Raw genomic sequence first — 17,583 nt, forward strand, 5'->3', positions numbered from 1 at the left:
TTCAAACTTCCTAGCCTGGATAGTATTGCAATAAGGACACTCGTCCATGCACCATGATGTAGACAGTCTGCTTCACGTATCACCCCAAATCCCGACAGCTGGCAGCACCTGAGCTTAAGTTACCATACCCACACTGCCTAGCAATACCTAAACAAGCTGGATTGAAGGCAGTTCACACATTTTTATGCACCACATTGTTATGCTTCCTGACCACAACACAGAACTCTCACAACTTACACCCTCCAGCCTCCACCATAAGAAAAACAAACAAACAAACGAAAAACAACAACAATGCACGCACAGACAGTTTGCTATGGATCTTTCAATGTTCAAGGGAAGATAAAGCTTCCAGTGGATTGACCCAAGCAGTCCGTTTCTGTTGCATTTGCTGGACAGCAGCAGTGCTAGAAAGTAATCAATGAGCATCCAAAATATGTTTTCCTAATACTAAGGAGATTGAAAAGGGTTTAATATCCTTAATAGACTTACATCAAAGAGGCTTATTAGAAGCAATGCAACAAATGCCAAAACTGGATTGGCTTTGTACACAAAGCTTAATTCTCTGGGCCTTTGGGGAATTAGTCAGATACACCTAGAAACATAGTGATGTTAGAGTTACCACTGAGCATTCTCTATCCTTGCCTCACAGGAAAAACCCAAAATGGCAGGGTACATATATATATGGGCTGATTAGAGCCTCTTTGGTACAGACCACTATCACAGGTGTCCTAGGTCACAATAGGAAAGAGAAAACCAAAACATTCTTTTAAGGCAAGAAGACTGGGAGCTCCAAACCAGTGAGGAAAATGATAGTTTAAAAAGAAAAGATGCCGAATTTTGCTAACCATCTCTGCTACTGTCACATGCAAAATGATCAAACTAGCTGACCTCTCTGTGCTTACACTTCCTTTGAGATGAAATGTCCTATGAACAAGGACAGGAATAATTTCTGGATTTTTAAGTATGGCAAAAAAAATAAAAATAAAAATAAAAATAAAAATAAAAATAAAAATAAAAATAAAAATAAAAATAAAAATAAAAATAAAAATAAAAATAAAAACCTGCTAAGCCAAAGATGAGAGCTCTCAAGGATGAGAGCAGAGAGTTGATATAACAACTCTTAGGCAGCAGGGGCTGCAAAGAGGACTGCAGCAGAACAGACAACATGAGATACATTTTCACAACTGCATTAGATTCCAGAAGCACTGGAAAAAAAAAAAATTATAGTTCAGTGGGCTAAATCCCCCCAGTGAACCCACTTTGCCTTCAGAAGTTCACCAGGACCAAGGCAGTTGGAACTGCTGCACCAGATCTATTCAGTGGGAACAAAATGCTCGTGCACATGGATGGAATTTAAGGACTCCTCCAACATGGCACATCATTATGCCATGTACACTGTGTGCCGGCATTCCACAGTGACAGGAGCCTCAAAGAGTTATGCAGTACATCAGCAAGAATAAAGTTAGACCACGTTTTTGCACCTCTTGTTTACGTGTACATTTCTGGTGCTGTACAAACATTGCTGCATTGCAGCCAGCTCTGGTTCTGAACCAATCATTTTATAATCATCCAGTGGTAAGCATTATTTTTGATGTAAAATGACTGTAAATGGCATCTGCAGCCTAACAGTCTCTTCCTACAAAAGAAATTTCATTTGTTTATGACTTACATTAGACTTTTTTGCTCTCTAAGCCCTCCTTGCAAAACTTAGTCCAGACATTAACAACAACAATTTAATCGATCATAATCTGCAAAGGCCTCTTAGGGACACATTCCACAGATCAAAGCAATTCAAATGGGGAACCATGCTACTGTTTCCACTTAGCCATAAGAGCTAGAAATTATAATGAAAACTCTTAACCTCTTCATTACCAGGAGAAAAAAATCACTATTTCCTATTAATACAGAGAGAATAAATAATAGATGAAACAGAAAAGTACCACAAGTAGTGGGAGGAGAGAGAATATAAGCATTGCATCAAATTTCCCTCATCCATATGTATGGAGCCCTCAGGTTTTCTGGGTAATCTGAATCAAAGGATATAAAAGATTACATGTTTCTGTCAAAAGGGGTGTGGTAAGAAAACTGCTTTCCATGAAACAAGGGAATGTAGTTGTGGGCACAATGGAATAAGAACTGTTAAAAGATGCTCATGATGTACGTACTGCAGCATTTACTACAGGATTGACCACAACAATCACTTAAAAGCATTTACCTGTTCTTTGAAACATAAACAACCCATCCCATGAAAAGTTGTTGAGCAGAAAAATGCCACACTGAAGCCTTGTTGTATCTAAGCATTAAGTATTGATAAACCTTATAAGAAGAGGACATTGTGTGTATATCACAAAGAGAGAAAAGGGACAGAATTGGTCAAAATTGCCTATCAAAACCTATGCTGTTTGTCAGTAAAGGGGCTACTTTAGATTAAAATGTTTCGTTTATGTATACGTACACCTATCGCCAAATATGCACCAGAATTGGTGAGCATTACTTGTCTGAACCACCTTTAAAAACTAGAGCCAAAACAGAAAAAGAAAACCCATTAGGAGCCTCAAAACCAGACACAATGGTGGACAGAACCCAACTACACGCACAGATAGGGTCAGGAAAGGATTGTGCAAAAACAGCTGTTCACAATACCTAAAAATAGCTTAGCATTCCTCCTTTTTGGTAAAGCTCCACCAGATGCCCCCGGTACCTTCTGGAAAGAGAAAGAAACAATTAAAAATGCATCAAGTTAAACGACAGTAAATCAGCAACAACCACATACCATCGTAATTTCTGACATGTGTGTATTTGTTCACAGTCCTTCTATCAAACCATAGCCCTTGTTCAGCAAGAATGCAATTTTTTTTCATTCACGTCTGACAATGGGCCAGCTCAGCACTGCTTACCACCCTCACGGAGTGGGAAAGCACCATCTGAATCCTTCCTTTGCTCTGTTAGCAATTAAGCAAAGCGTGTCTCACCATCCTCATGGGTGACTGCTGTCCTATCAACAAGACAGGGACATCTAGCATCACCCAGACCTCTCAACGCTAGATTCCCTCTAGTATTTCTCAATGACTAAAGCTGAATTAGAGTGAAAAAGAAAAGGTATTATCTGCATAGAAGACTCAGTCTTTCATAATTAATTCCAGTATGACCACTTCAATGTGAATTATTAGCTCAGCTAATTTTCTTCTATTAAAAAAAAAAAATACCCTTTCCATCAGGAAATAAGACTGCTTACATCTAAGTCAGTCCAAGTCACCATCATGTTTTCTTAGTATTAGATAGCATGGAGGAAGCCTGACAATGCTCAAGCAATTATTTAGAAAGGATTTTTATGTTTATTTTTTTAATTAAACTCCACAGCAAAGAATAGTAATTTCCTCGTGACATTCACTTTCAAGCACTACTTTCCCAGTTCAAAAGTTTTCAGACTACTGGGGAAAATGCTAGTGGCTAAGGAAACAAATTAATGCACATGCTTCTTAAGCCATTTTTTAGCAGACACCATTAAATGAAATCAAATAAGCCTCTACAACTATAATGCCAACATGCTGTATTATGTAGTGTATGACATTAGTGTAATTGGTGAGGTTGTTAGGTTACTTTTTTGTTTATTTATTTATTTTAAATAATACTGGGATGCAACAGGTGGACAAAAAGCAGCCAAGAACCTGTCAGCCTAGGGAAAGCTCATGTTTGCCTCCCATGCCTTGGTAGGTGAAAGGGTCGCATATTTTGGGTGGTTCCCTTCACCATGTAAATAAAGCATTGACCAAAGCAAAGGCTTGAGTCATCAGCTCAATCCTGTACATCATAGATAATTTTTCCATTCTTACTACCAACTAACAGTCATTGGCTGCACTTCAGAACAAAACGTGTTATTCATATACATGAACCTTAGGGAAAGGGAGTCAGCGATGCAACTCCAGCATTCAAAAAAAAAAAAAAAGATAATTTTAAAAAAAGAAAATCCTCAATGAAGTAAAACAGCAAGCAGAGCACTTTTTTTCTTCATACGACTGGCATTTAACAAGTAGAAAGGAAGTAGCCAAGAATCTATTTTACAAAAGCAGCAGCAAGATACAGAGTAACCTGACTATAAATATATTAAGAATCTATTACACATATTCCCAGGATCACAGCTTCAGAACTAAAAAATGTTTCCAATAGTGAAAATCTCCATTTGAATTCAGATGCCTCCAAGTGGGACGTTGTGAAAATCATTAAGACTAGAGATTTAAAAGAGGAAGAATTCACATGCAGCATTTCTGTTACTGCCAGTCGAACATTTAGCGCTTCTGCTTGGTTTTCCCAAGCTGTTGATTACATCTGAACTAGAACTGCAGGTGCTCAATACTCCTGCAAAACTCAGAAGCCGACAGTGTTTGACTTCACTTCTCCACCTGTCAGAAACTACTGAAAAAGCTCCCCGTTCACAAAACAACTTTGTCTTCTAACAGATGTGATCCCAGCAAATGGGAGCTGAGGCAATGCACCAGCAGTGGCATTAAATTCCATTTGCAGTGTTTCTCATACCAGGCGTCAACTGGCCTATTCCACATTTCCTTTGACTGCACCACTGCTAGATTTTTTATTATTTTTATTTATTTTATAACAGGACTGTCCCTGAATAATATCCAGGAACCCATCACTGTAAGAAATTTCATGCTTCTCTGTCCAGTGTTTTCAACAGGGCTGAGGTATTGCTGTAGCACCAAGCTAAAGCTCTGCCCTGTGCTGAATATTACCCAGGCAAACCGATGCAACAGTTACACGCTACGGAAGAGCAGCTAGTTACAAAATTCTGAACAGTTGAATTCTGGAGGAAATAAAGAAAAGGAAAAAACAAGAAATCAATCTTGGTGTTTTAATCAAAATTTTTCTGATGATTCATCAGATGCCTCTGTTGCTGCTCTGCCACTGGCAGATATTCGACCTCTGCTTAAGCCAATAGACTAAAGATCTGGCCCTTGTCCTCTAACTGAATTATGAGGAGATACATGACTGATACTTATTCCAAACACTTTTGGAAGCAAACAAGGATTGCTGCAGCAATGCAGTACATTCTGCAAGGACAATGCCAAGGGAACCACAGGCAAGAATAGCAATCTCCCTAAAAGAACCTTAAGATAGTATAACCAGTGCCTTTGGCTTTACTGTATCACACACTATCAAAAGCTTGGCTTAAAAACCAAAACCACAACAGAGCATGTGCCAGACACTTCATAAAACTGTTCCGGTGAAGGCCTGATGTTTCACATTGCTCAAAGGAAAACGTGCATAGCACATAAGAATCAAACAGCCATGGTAAACAAAATACACAGCTAATGTATGAGGAATCCTATTTATGAGCCTTATATTAGGTTACAAAGTCTTCACCTGTACGGTATGGTCAAACACTGTTTCTTACTGCATGATCCAGAGTGTCACCACCTTCAAACATAGATGCCAGGCCCCTCTGCTACTACATCAGTCACAAGCAGGAAAACAGGAACCTCTGAACTACTGAAGGTATATGCAACACTGAATAACCGTCAGGCTAGCTATTTCTCCAAGTTCTTCAGCCAAATCCTTATCCAGGGAAGGAATCTGAGGCCTCATTTTAACCTTAGTGTACCTTAATATTGAAAATTCCCAGACCAAGTGCTGGAAGAAAGTTACATACAAGCAATGCTGATAGATCTTCTGCTCAGTTTTCTCTAGTCAGAGACAGCATGTTTCAAGAGCACAAAATTCACTCAGAACTGTTGCTAAAACTAGACTAGGTGGTCCATAAATTTTAACGGTATGAGGTGAAAATGTAGTGATCAGCCTCACAAGGGAGAACAGTTCTGAAATATAGCAAACATCATTAATAATCTCCGCATGGGAGACATGCAATCCGCCTCTGTAATTCTGATAAAACATGAACAGTTTTCTACAGGAAATAAAATAAGCAGTCAGAGCATTTTACGTAACTCGGGGCCTTCATCACCCAGGGGAAACATTACTGTAGAATGAGAAAACTGAAATATTCTGTCCCACTCAAAGCAGCTATTTTAGGCCCTCTAACTGGCCGGAAGAGACAAGAAGCTATAAGCAAAGCCAGTGCCTTCCATATAGCTCATGTCAGAATTCATCAATGGCCCTTCAAAGACAAACCACACAAAAACAGATGTTACAGAACACTGGTTATAAATTACTGTTGATACACAGCGATATGGAAGAAGAGCAAACAGGAAGTTTATAAGTGCACATCCATATGTGTGTGGGTGTAGGACTGAACAGCGTGCAAGAGCATTAATTTAAGCTAAGCTTAAGATCACAGGCCAGCTCAGGATTAAGGCTCATGATTTAATTGCACAGAGATCTTTGGATGAAAAGACGTTGTGTCACCCTAAGCTAAAAAATTAAAAAAAAAAAAAAAACTCAGAAGCTTCCAGACAAATCTGAGCTTAAACTGGCCATTTGACATTTCAAAGGCACATTTCTAAAAAGCATTTAGTTACCCACAATATGTATGTAATACCCACACAATACATATGCAATATGTAGAAGCATGTAGTGAAAGATCAGCAAAAGCCAGGCAACTACATGCATCTCTGGGCAACAAGCTGCCTTTAAGATCTGACCCTCTGGGGCTTGTCATTCACCTTAGAATGGAAACAGTAGGATAGTTTGGGATCCAAGCACCTGAATTTGATATTGAGCCCCAAATATGAACAGCTTTACTTCTGTCATTCAAGGTTTGGCCTATGCCTAAAATGCGTTATCTAAACAAGCAAGAGACCCAAGGACTGCCAGGCTAGTTAGTTGGGAAGCACAAGTCTCACCTCTCTCACATGTCGCTTCAGGTGCAAATATACACACTGTCCTGTTTTCCGGTAATGCCTTTCAATGTGTTCCCTTCCAAATCCCAGAAACGTGTTCATGCACACATAGAGACCTCCTTCTGAATCCTAAAAGGAATGACACAAACAGTTACAGCACAGAAGGAACTGAACAGGACAGCAAGGACTCAGCAAGCAGAAAAAGCAGAGAATTGCAAACCCTTCCTGTTATCAGGCAAGCACTGAAAATGTGGCTTTCATACCACGTAAAAGCATTTACATTTCCAGCCCTCTAAGAACCTTCCACACCATATCACACACAGAAACCCACTGAAACAGTTTACATTACAATTACTGATTGGTGAGTGTACAAACTGGAGGCCTACAAGTCTGTCCAAAAAAAAAATCCACTTGGTTGTCCAATCCACATGGATTTGTAGGCATAGAAGTTAATAAAACATAGAAATAAGGACACATTTTTGGTTTTGTTTTTTGGTGGTGTGGGGGCATTTGATTGCAAGAACATTCTGAACCAGAAGTGGGGCAGAGCTGGTAGCGCAGGGATTCAGACACAACTTCTGCTGTTGATCACAATCTTGTCTGAGGGAAACATCTCAAGTGAATTTATAGCTCTTAGAAAGGGCTAACAAGAAAGTCGGCAAGTGTTTTGTGAACACTGGTCAACATCTGTAAGGGATTCTCTCTAGCCATGCAATTAGAGTGCTTGGAGATGAAAGCACTACAAAGGAAACGTAAGGACATATTCCTGGTGCTGCTTACAAACACCAGCACTTCAGTTACAGAGCCTGGCAGGAGTCCCATCACCTTTGGCTCTCCCAAAAGCTGGGTGTTGACTCCAGTTGGTATCAGGGCCTCGCTCCATTGTATCACTGCTGCCAGCTCTCCGCTACGTCATTCAAAGCACCAGGAGGACTTTCAGTCACCTGGCTTGCTGGTGTTGGATCAATTTTTCAAGCCCTCTCCAGCTGACATTGTTTTGAATAGGTGGTGCATAACAAAGATTGAGCCTTTCAGAAGCACTGTGACCTTTCTGCTATTGAGAACGTGTTTGTGCTAGTGGATGGTACAGAACATCTCGTGGTAAATTCCCCAAGGAAAACCGGAACTAAATTCACTCATAGGCACCTTGGAGGAAAATAAATAAATTAATTAAAATCAGTATCTCTGGAAGCAAGTCACCAATCGTTCCTAAAAGTCACATTAGGCTTATACATATAAACAGGTATTGACTGAAAACCTTTACAGCAACAACTGCTTTGACAGCTACCTGCCTCCAGTCCTGCGGGCTGCTACAAGCCCCAGAGGGCCAGTCTGGCAGAGCACGGCTGATCCCTTGTCCTTTCCTAGCCAGCACCGGGTACGTACACCTTATTCTCTTCCAGAAAAGGAAGCTGAAGGGCTAGTAATGCTGGTAGTGCTAAGTAGTTCTTACTCATTTAATACCTGGCACAGAGCAGCTGGGCCCAACAAGCCTCTCCCCTCCCACTGCTGCCCCAAAGTCAGGCTTGAACGTGCCACTCCAAACCCTATCAGCTCCCCCAGCCCCTTTCAAAAATTAGTACTGAATATTTCCGTGAGACTTAAAGCATCCCTCTGAGACTACAGCCCTCATCCATGAATGAAGTTTTAGCCCAAAGCTTTAGAAAATACCTGTCTGCTTCTCTTAATGTAAAGCCAACAAACAAGTCTCGGCCTTTCAAATTTACCCGAAAGATGAACGTATAACAAATGCTCCTGCCCTTGCTTTGCCTGCCTCAATAGTGCAGGAAGTTGAATTGAGCACTGCAGGATTTAAGTCTGTGATCTGAGGCAGGGGTTTAGGCCATCTGCCATTCAAACCTAACATATACCATGAAGTCACTCATTCAGCATCTAGATACCACAATGATGGGCTCTCTGCACTGGAAATAGTAAGCTGGTCAGCCATCTCGCTTCAGAACTGCGTAAACACTACCTGAGATTTCATTTAAAATAAAAGAAAAGTTCATTGAATTTGGAAATATTCATAGCCAAGGCAAATATCTACAATTGGCCAAGAGGGAAAAAAAAAAAAAAAAAAAAAAAAAAAAAGTTGAAGAAAAATAAAATTCAATGTCTAGTTTTCAAAATAGTCATAAAATGCAATTATATTTAAAACATAATACATTGAATTTTTAAATTCCACGTGTTCATTCACAGATTCATCTACTTCAAGGCCCATTAAATCTTGGCTGTCTGGTTTTATAGACTGTATTCCAAATGCTTTTGTATTATCTCCTCCTGTGAAAAAGTCAAGGATGTGTCCTCTATAAGAGGATCCTATATGTAGCCAGCCTAAAAAAAAATATATTCTAATGTCAAATCCACAGTTTCTGGAACATTGTTTTCAATTTTGTTTTCTTGGAGACTACTCTCTCCTTTTCTTCAGGAAACCCACAGGACTGATAAGCTGCCTATGACAACAATGTGACACTTTCAGCAGCTGAGCTAAATGTAGAACCTGCGTAAGCTGGCTGTGGTTACTGACAAAACAGCCCTTTCTCCTGGAGAACGCTGGCAGGCTATTCCCTCGTGAAACTTGGAAAAAAAGATGACAGGATGTGCAAAAGCCTAAAAGGACACAGGAGAAGAGGGACACAGGTAAGAAAGCGACCTTTGCAGAGTGCTGCGTAAAGGATTAGGCCCCTGCTTGGCGCTCAAAGCACACTCAATTGCTATAAGCCAGGCTTTGTGCTGGTGAATTTAGCCCTACTGAAAACACAACCAGTGCTGGAGGAACGATGTTTTACATAGCTGTGGCACGTAAATCCCTGTAACTGACATTTAGCTTAGACATGTGTGAAAGTTCATGCTGGAGAAAGGCTCTAGCCTCTGGTACTGACGACACTCTGTAGGACTTCATACGTGCCCATGGCACCAGATATCAACAGCTTTCAAACACCACTAAACATGATCAGGATTTGAACTAATGACCTGCATCCCATTACCGAACTCTCTGAAATCCATGGTTTAGCAATTTTAGCTCCTGAGGCAGCTTAGACAATAAGGAATTTATAAAAGCACAGTTGGTGTGGTGGCTCTACTGACTCGGCAAACAGTTACAGGCTTGGGCACAACACCTACTGCACAGCCGCTTGCTTCAGACCCACTATGACAACAGCAACACTCGCTATGAAGGTGTCAGAGAAGAGTAAAATGAAAAGAGTAAAACGGAAATTCTACTTCTTCCAAGTCTCCGCATCCCAAACACAAAGAATGAAAAGTTTGTTCACCCTATTGCCTATGAAGTTCCAACCATGGCAGACTGTGTTCTTCCCTGTCTCCATCAGTGTTTCCCTACAAAAAAGACAACTCTGTAGGACTCTTTCACGCTCTGTTCAGAGTGTCTGTTCATCAGTAATTGCCATAATTAATCTGGCTGTGGCTGCGAGACTCCTGTTGGATAATGGCAATCCAACCTCTAATATATCTGGAACGGTTACAGTAACATTCCTTGCGTACACATGTTGCATCGAGTCCCCCTACAGCACAACTAAATGACACATCTTTCATTTCAGGACAGGCTTAAAAAGAATAACAGAAGTTTCAGTACTGAATATTAATCTAAACATAATAAGTTACAATGAAGAGTAAAAAGAAAGCCTGTCTCTGTCATGCACCAGTGCTACCAACATCAAAACAAGGAAAAACAAAGCAGCCAACCCGCTGAACACACTGGCACAGAGAGAGGGCTCCAGCAAAACAAAAAAACCACTTCTGAATTTCCATTTCAATAAATATGGCAACTGCCTTGGGGCTGGGGAGGAGTGTGCTGAAGGCAAGGAATATAGCAAGTGACTTTCAACAGGAATATGGGGTATGAACACTGGCATCAGTCTGTCTGTTAGGCAACTGTCCGCTATCAGCCACAAGTGAGAAGCAAGCAGTGCTGACAAAAGGAAAGCAGAAAGTGAACGATAAGAAGAGAGCAAAGTTGGGCATCTGGTAAAGAGGAGGAGGGAGAAGGAACCAACAACTAGAAAAAATGAACAGAGCAGCACAGACAAACTGAGGCACTGATTGTGAACAAGGAGTGGAGAGGAGCTGTGTACTGCTGGAACTGGGGAAAGATGAGAAAGATGGGAAAAGAGCTGGGTCAGCCAGAAAAAAAGGACCAGAACAATCATCCAGGAGTAGGAAATAAAGAGTAGGGCTTGTAATAACTGGACTTTAAGCTTCAAGCTTGAAAGAAATCTCTCCCCTCTCCACCTTGAAAAAAGGGAGAAAAATATCTAAGTCATTATTTTATCCCACTTTGAGAGCAATATGCAAAATACTGACCAGCTTGAAGAAAGTACAAACCAATTTGCTGCCTCAATAATTTGGAGGCAGCAAATAACAATAATTTGCAATAAATAATAAGCTACAACTATGCCATAATCATTTGTTTGGAGTATTCTGTTTGTCTCAGTGTGTTGTAAGCCAGGTATATAAGCTAGGCAGGAGGGGCCCATTTCTAGACAGCTGCATGCAACATGGTCACAGATGTCTGTTGCATGCTGCAAACTCTCAAAGACTTCAGTTTCAACTACTGTCTGATAAATTCTTCGGGAATTGTTCTAACATTACCATTAAAGTTCCCAAACCACACCAATGTCACCAAAATTCACAAAGGAAGCTGCTGTCAGCAGCAAGGTTTTCCAGCGGAGAGAAGCCAAGTTTTAAGCTGCTCAAAAATACACAATACAACATCTACATCTAAAGGACCGAGCCATCTACAGAACCAGGCAGCCTGGTCCTGTAGCTGTGTTGGACTCATGGCCTGTGCTGCAGCTGTAACCAATGCCCTTTGCAGAGAATGCCTCTGAGCACATCCATCTAAGACACGCGCAGACTGCATGTAAGCTGTTCTTACAATCCTGTTTACATCCTTTTTCTAGCAGTCATCTCCCCCTCTGATGTCTCTGGTCTAAAATGATCAGAGGTCATTGAGACAGGGATCCCATTAAAAGGTGGGATTTTCAGCTGAATACTATACTTCTGTTCAAGCAACAATAAATAAGAGGACAAAAGATTAAGCAAACATAACCTTTCTGTCTCCTGTGTTCTACTGAACAGCACAAAGTCAAGTTCATCTGCCAGAAGAGGAAGAGAGAGAACTGCAGAGAAAGTGAGAGAGAAGAAGCCTTCATCTCAGGAGCATGGATACAGAAAAATAGTCACCAGAAGGGGCTGTGCATCAGGTCTGGAGACTGGGAAGTACAGGATTTCATCTTTCCAATTGTTTGAAAGGGGTATGAAAGGCTATTGCAGCTTCTGGACCAGTCACTGGAGGGAGTGATACTCACACTGGGCCTCACTCGTATTTTGTGGACAGCTTTCCTTCCTGTCTCAATTCCTGTATAAAGAATCAAAGGCTAACTCGAATAGGAGCCTTCATGAAAGAAACATTTTTTCTAGAAGCTGCCAAAAAAAAAAAAAAAAAAAAAGGTAATTAACAATTACATTAAAAAGGTATAGTTTCTCATCTTTTGAGACTAGCAAGCTAAGAAGTGTCACTATTGCTCTCAAGTGTACAGATATTTCCCTTGTGCTTCTGCTGACTTTCCTGGAAACTAACCCTCGTACATTCTATTGGAAATAGGCCAAATCTAAAGATGTGAATTTAGACTTCAGGAAAGCATCAGGCTGAACTTCTCACCCATCTGGTGATCTTCCTACCAATAGTACCTGAGAAGATCATCATGCTAGGGTTAATCCACAAGGCAAAAGTACACTGAATATCCACTTGTAGTTCTCCTGTGCTCACACTTCTGAAATCTCTAAACTAATGACTCTCTCTGTAGCACAAAAACTCCATTGTTCTCAGATCTTCACCCAGGGAAATAAGATTTAAAACTCAAGACAAGAGAACAGTGAGTTAACAGATTTTGAGAACAGTCAGTGAAGAGCCTGCACCCACTAGAACATGCTATTCAGTGAGACTACATTGCTTAAATCCAGACAAGAAGAGACGACCAACAGACTGACAAAGAGGTCTGTGAAAGCCCGGTATTGCAGCCATATTAAACTTTGCACAGCTCTAACTATAAGGTTCCCCAGCACCTCATTTTCTTCGGCAGCATCTGCCACAAACACCTCTGGTTTTGAATATCTCACCCCTCCTGGTCCTTCTCATAATTCCCCTCCTAGTCCTTCTCGTAATTGCCGGAGAACCTTTCTCTGTAATAATAATGGTTTGTATCCTAGTGCTCATAGATCTGATGGTATTTAAAAATCGCATTTCCTTGCAGGGATGGTAATAGTAATCAATATGGAAGAATACTGAAGAAACTTGAATATCGAGATGCTGGATAAGTGTGTGTGCTGCTTTAAAAGATACCTACAAATACTCAGGAAGTTTACTTCTTCAAAGAAGGAAAATAACACAAATAAAGCTTGAAGACAGTCTTATGGCATTAACTGCTGAAATAGATCTGATATTGAAGAAAAGTGACAGAAGAAAACCTTTTGCATTGAGTTAACTGCAGAGGCATGCTCAAGTTAGAAGTGTAACAAGAAGCATATTTGAAACGGCTAAGTGAGAAGGTGTGAGGAAATACCAAGAAATTACAAGAGGAAAACACCTCCCCCATCAAAAATGTAACCTGAAATCAATCTTACCATAGATAATAAAACCCAGAGGACATGTTTTTAAACATTGACTATTTGCTTTAACATTATAGAAAGAATAAAAAAACACCTGTGTACCATCTTTCAAAAAAAAAAAAAAGAGGCTGGTACATCAACAGGGAGATGCTCACGTAGGTCACACAAAGCTGACCTAAGAAAATAAGTCACTGACCAACCCAACACAACACACACAGAGATCAATGCCTTCCTTCAGCCAAGTCAGCAAGCTATCTGTGTCCTTCTTGCACTGTAAAATAAGACTAAAAACAAAGTCTTGATACTTTTAACTTTGTGCATGAATGTATTTTTCCTGAGAAATTACACATTTGCTCTTTATAATTGTCATCCTAGAAACAATATCCAAGTATCTGGTAGAGTTTTAAAAAAAAAAAAAAAAAAGGAAAAAAAAATCTGAGACAAGTCTTTGGCCCAACTAAATTGAGGAGCAGTATGTGCTGAAAAGCCATGGAAAACAACAGAAACTGAGCCCAATTTTATCCAATTTTATTTTTACTAGTACTGCACAGGCTCAGCCTAGTCTTTTGCCCAGTGAATGCCTATAATCCATTTTAAACCAAAAGACTCCAATGGCTGAGGGCAACACTTTCACAAATCTGAAATCTCTACCTAATGAAGTCAAAAGGATAAAACATTTAGGAGAAAAAAAAAAAAATCACACTGTCACTCCAACTCCCTTTTGGTTAGGTTTATGCATAGCTTTTGTTAAGCATACCTCGGTCTTGCTCAAGTGTTCCATTTTGTTCATTGTTTATAAACACAGTTTTTGCTGTGTTTGTTGTGGGATTGATTGTTTTAGTTTTTTGATTTGTAGCAGTATTTGACATCCCTTCCTACTGGTAAATGGAAACTTTCTATAAACCATAACATTCGCCTGAAAGTGACATGAAGCATGCGCTCACCTGAGCAGAAACTTGAAGGAAAGATTGTGGCAGACCGATTCAACCCCCCACCCCGCCCACAGAAAAAAAACTTATTAAGCATATAATGCAATTAGTGCCTGTGCAGAGAGTCTGATTTGGCAGTTTTAATCAGACCGCCTCCTGGTACAGTCAGGGCTGCTGGGCGACACTTGAGATCTGAAGAGCGCGGGTAAAAATAACCTCCGTACAACAAGACGTGATGAACACCAGACAGCTGAGTCACCTTTAAAACCAATTTCGATTTTCTGTGTTAGGAGAGATTATCAAAAAGAGGTGGATAAAAGATTCAAAAATCTGTCGGAAATGTTTCTTTAGTTGAATGTTCCGTAATGTAAACCCCAAGCTTCCCTGAGGTTGCTCCCGATGACTTTGACATCAACATGGAGCGCTCGGTCGCCACTGGGAAACCTCACCTTCACGTGGAGAAGCAATTTTGAATAAAACTTCAGCTCCATTTAAAAAGTCCAATTTTTAAACACTTCTTCCTCACACATCATCAACTATTATCATTTATGAAGGCTGACAGTGGTTTCAACAAAGGGAAAAAAAACAACTTTGGCCCCAAATTTGCCACTGAACATGTGTGATCTGTGGAGGTGGTGGATGAGTCGCAAGCCAGCTGAACCATGACAGAAAGTGCAAGCCTGCCATGCACCACACGCTGACCCTACAGCTGCTGTAGGGGCCTGTGGGGACACACAGCGAGCCCTCAAAGCCCGGTGGTGTGCCTGAAGCAAACCCTGGGCGAGGAAGCAAGGAAGGACCTCCTCGGGAGGATCTCCCTGAGGATTTCCAGGTTGACCCTGCACTTTGGAAGCTTTCTCACATCTCAAACGTGAGGATGGAGACAGCGGGCGAGCAAAGCGATCGGCGTTTGCCAGCCAAAACGCCCGAGCGAGGAGGCCGCCCGCTGCCCCTCGCCACCACCTCGCTGTGAGGAAAACGACGGCTCCCGAGGCTGCCCGCGGCCCTGACACAACCCGCGGCCGGTGGCGAGCGGGAAGGGGCCGAGGGGGAGCCGGGGCAGGTGGCGGCGGCCGGGGAAGGGACGAGGGAGGGGACCACGGAGCCTGAGGAGGGGCAATGCGGGAGGCCGAGGCCTGGCGAGGGGCAGCGGGGCCGGGCTGGGGCCGGCTGGCCGCAGGGAGCCGGCGGGGGGCAGCTCGGCAGCGGGGCGGGGTGGAGGGGGGGTCGGAGAGGGAAACGGGGAGCGGCGGCTCCGCGCTGCACTCACGGGCGAGTCGTAGGAGAAGGCGCACTCCGTCTTGTAGACCCGGTCCCCTGACTTGGGCACCCGGATCGTGGGCATGTAGGGGACGAGCAGCTCGCCCAGGTCGCCGGCGGCCATCTGCGCGTCGCCACCGCCGCCGCCGAAGAGCGCGGCCCGCTGCATGCTCGCTGCCTGCCGCCGGCCGGCCGAGGGCAATGGAGGCGGAGGGCACCGGGCCGGGGCCGGGGCAGGGCGCGGCGGTGGCGGCGGCAGCAGCGAGAGCCGGGCCCGGGGGAGGAGGGGAGGTGGAGGAGGAGGAGGAGGAGGAGGAGGAGGGAAGCTGCTATTTTTAACCCAATGGCAGCGGCACCAGCTGCGGCGGCACCGGGGGGTCCCCTCGGGCCGGCCCTCGGCCGGGGAGCGCCGCCAGGTGCCTGAGGCGGGGGCCGCCGCCGCTCGTCAGGCGGTGCCGGGGCCCCGGAGCTGTCCGCGGCCCTGACGGGACCGCCCTGAGCCGCGCTGCCCCCCTGCGGGGTCTGCCGGGGAGATGGAGGGGAAAGGGAGCACGGCCGGGTTCGGGGTTGGGGTGGTTTTCATCAGAAAGCCGTGATTTCCAGGGGGCGGGGATGGAGACTTCACCTCCTGGCGTCCCTGCGGGGAAGCTCGTCATGGGTAGCCTGAAGCAGGTTCCTCTTTGACCAGTAATATAAATTTTTAAGCAAGGAAACGCTATATACATATAAACTGGAACGATTTGTTGATTTCATGTGCCTAAATACAAGGCTTTTGACTTCCAAGTCCCCAGCCTATAATTAACCTTGTCCATCCGCTACAGGTTTCTCTCCACATGGACAGCGCACCTCTCACTGCCCCGCTACAGGTGCTGAAGGCGGCAGGTTTGAGCACAGCCCCTGCCAGGAGGTGGTGAGGTTCAGCACAGCCCCTGCCCTCTGTTTGTATTCATCCTGCCCTGCTCATGGTAGGTTAGAGAGGAGGATCTGGTTCTTGGGGTGCTGGCACAGTGAGGATGCTGTAGGACATCTGTGAGAGCACCAGGAGCCAAACCTAGATGCTCTGTATTGAGGGTCAGAGCCCTGAGCTCAGAACAACTGGTTTTTGGCTTCTGTTGTGTTGCTCCTTGCCTTTCACTTTGAAAGAATACTGATAGGAAGGAAGAATAGCATGAAGTAACTTTGTACAAATATACTTGAAATAGTATCTTTTTTTTTCTCCAAACATTATCCAATAACTATTACGCATGCTTGACAGCAGCAGAATTAAAGAAATGGCTGATTCATTTACAATAAAGACATGAATAGTTCTCCACCTGGAGTCCACATAATACCTAAGGATACACAGACCACTTCCAAGTGATGTGACCTTTTAAAGAAATTTTTAACTCAAAAACAAAAGGTTCAAAAGATTGTTTTAGTAAAATTTCAATTAGCAACAGAATTGAAAAATCATGAGTGTGCATCCAACTATGAAGAGGCAATTTTTCAAGGAAAAAAAAAAAAAAAGCGTTAGGAACTGTGTGAAATACCAAGGGCAAAATACGATCTCAGTGGAAATGGTTTAGACAAGAAAAAAATTTACATCAAAGAACCATACCCATCATTGGATGCTGGATAAAAAAAATAATAAATGGTCACCAGAAAGATTTTACCTGGAAAGGCTTTGTGCTTTTTAATGGTCTCTCTTATAATTAACATAGCATTTATAAACAATGTGAGCCACAATGAGAAATACACGCTAACCTGAAAGATCAATGCAGACAAAAAGGACAAGTCAAAGCATTGATGAGAAATCAATCTAAGTCTTTCTAATGTTTGGCAGTGCTTAGAAGCAGCTAATGAGGCTGTCTTTGTTTAAGATAGCCAGTGAAATACTGTTTAATGTAAATAAATTAGTTTTTAGTTTTAACAGTTTGAAATCACAAGATGATCAGGGTTTCCTAAAGGATTTCGGCTTGTTT

General features: G+C 42.5%; 1 protein-coding gene across 1 annotated transcript in view; it reads right to left on the reverse strand.

The window, feature by feature from the left end:
- The window catches only part of USP13 (ubiquitin specific peptidase 13), a 45,656-nt gene extending 29,865 nt beyond the window's left edge, over positions 1 to 15,791 (reverse strand). The window contains exons 1-3 of the mRNA XM_032193452.1: positions 15,633 to 15,791; positions 6,810 to 6,935; positions 2,644 to 2,704 (exon numbers count right to left, since the gene is read on the reverse strand). Coding sequence (XP_032049343.1) covers positions 2,644 to 2,704; positions 6,810 to 6,935; positions 15,633 to 15,791 — 346 coding nt within the window. The remainder of the gene's footprint in view (positions 1 to 2,643; positions 2,705 to 6,809; positions 6,936 to 15,632) is intronic.
- Positions 15,792 to 17,583: the final 1,792 nt, after the last annotated feature.

This window comes from Aythya fuligula, chromosome 9 (assembly GCF_009819795.1).
Source record: "Aythya fuligula isolate bAytFul2 chromosome 9, bAytFul2.pri, whole genome shotgun sequence".
NCBI lineage: Eukaryota > Metazoa > Chordata > Aves > Anseriformes > Anatidae > Aythya > Aythya fuligula.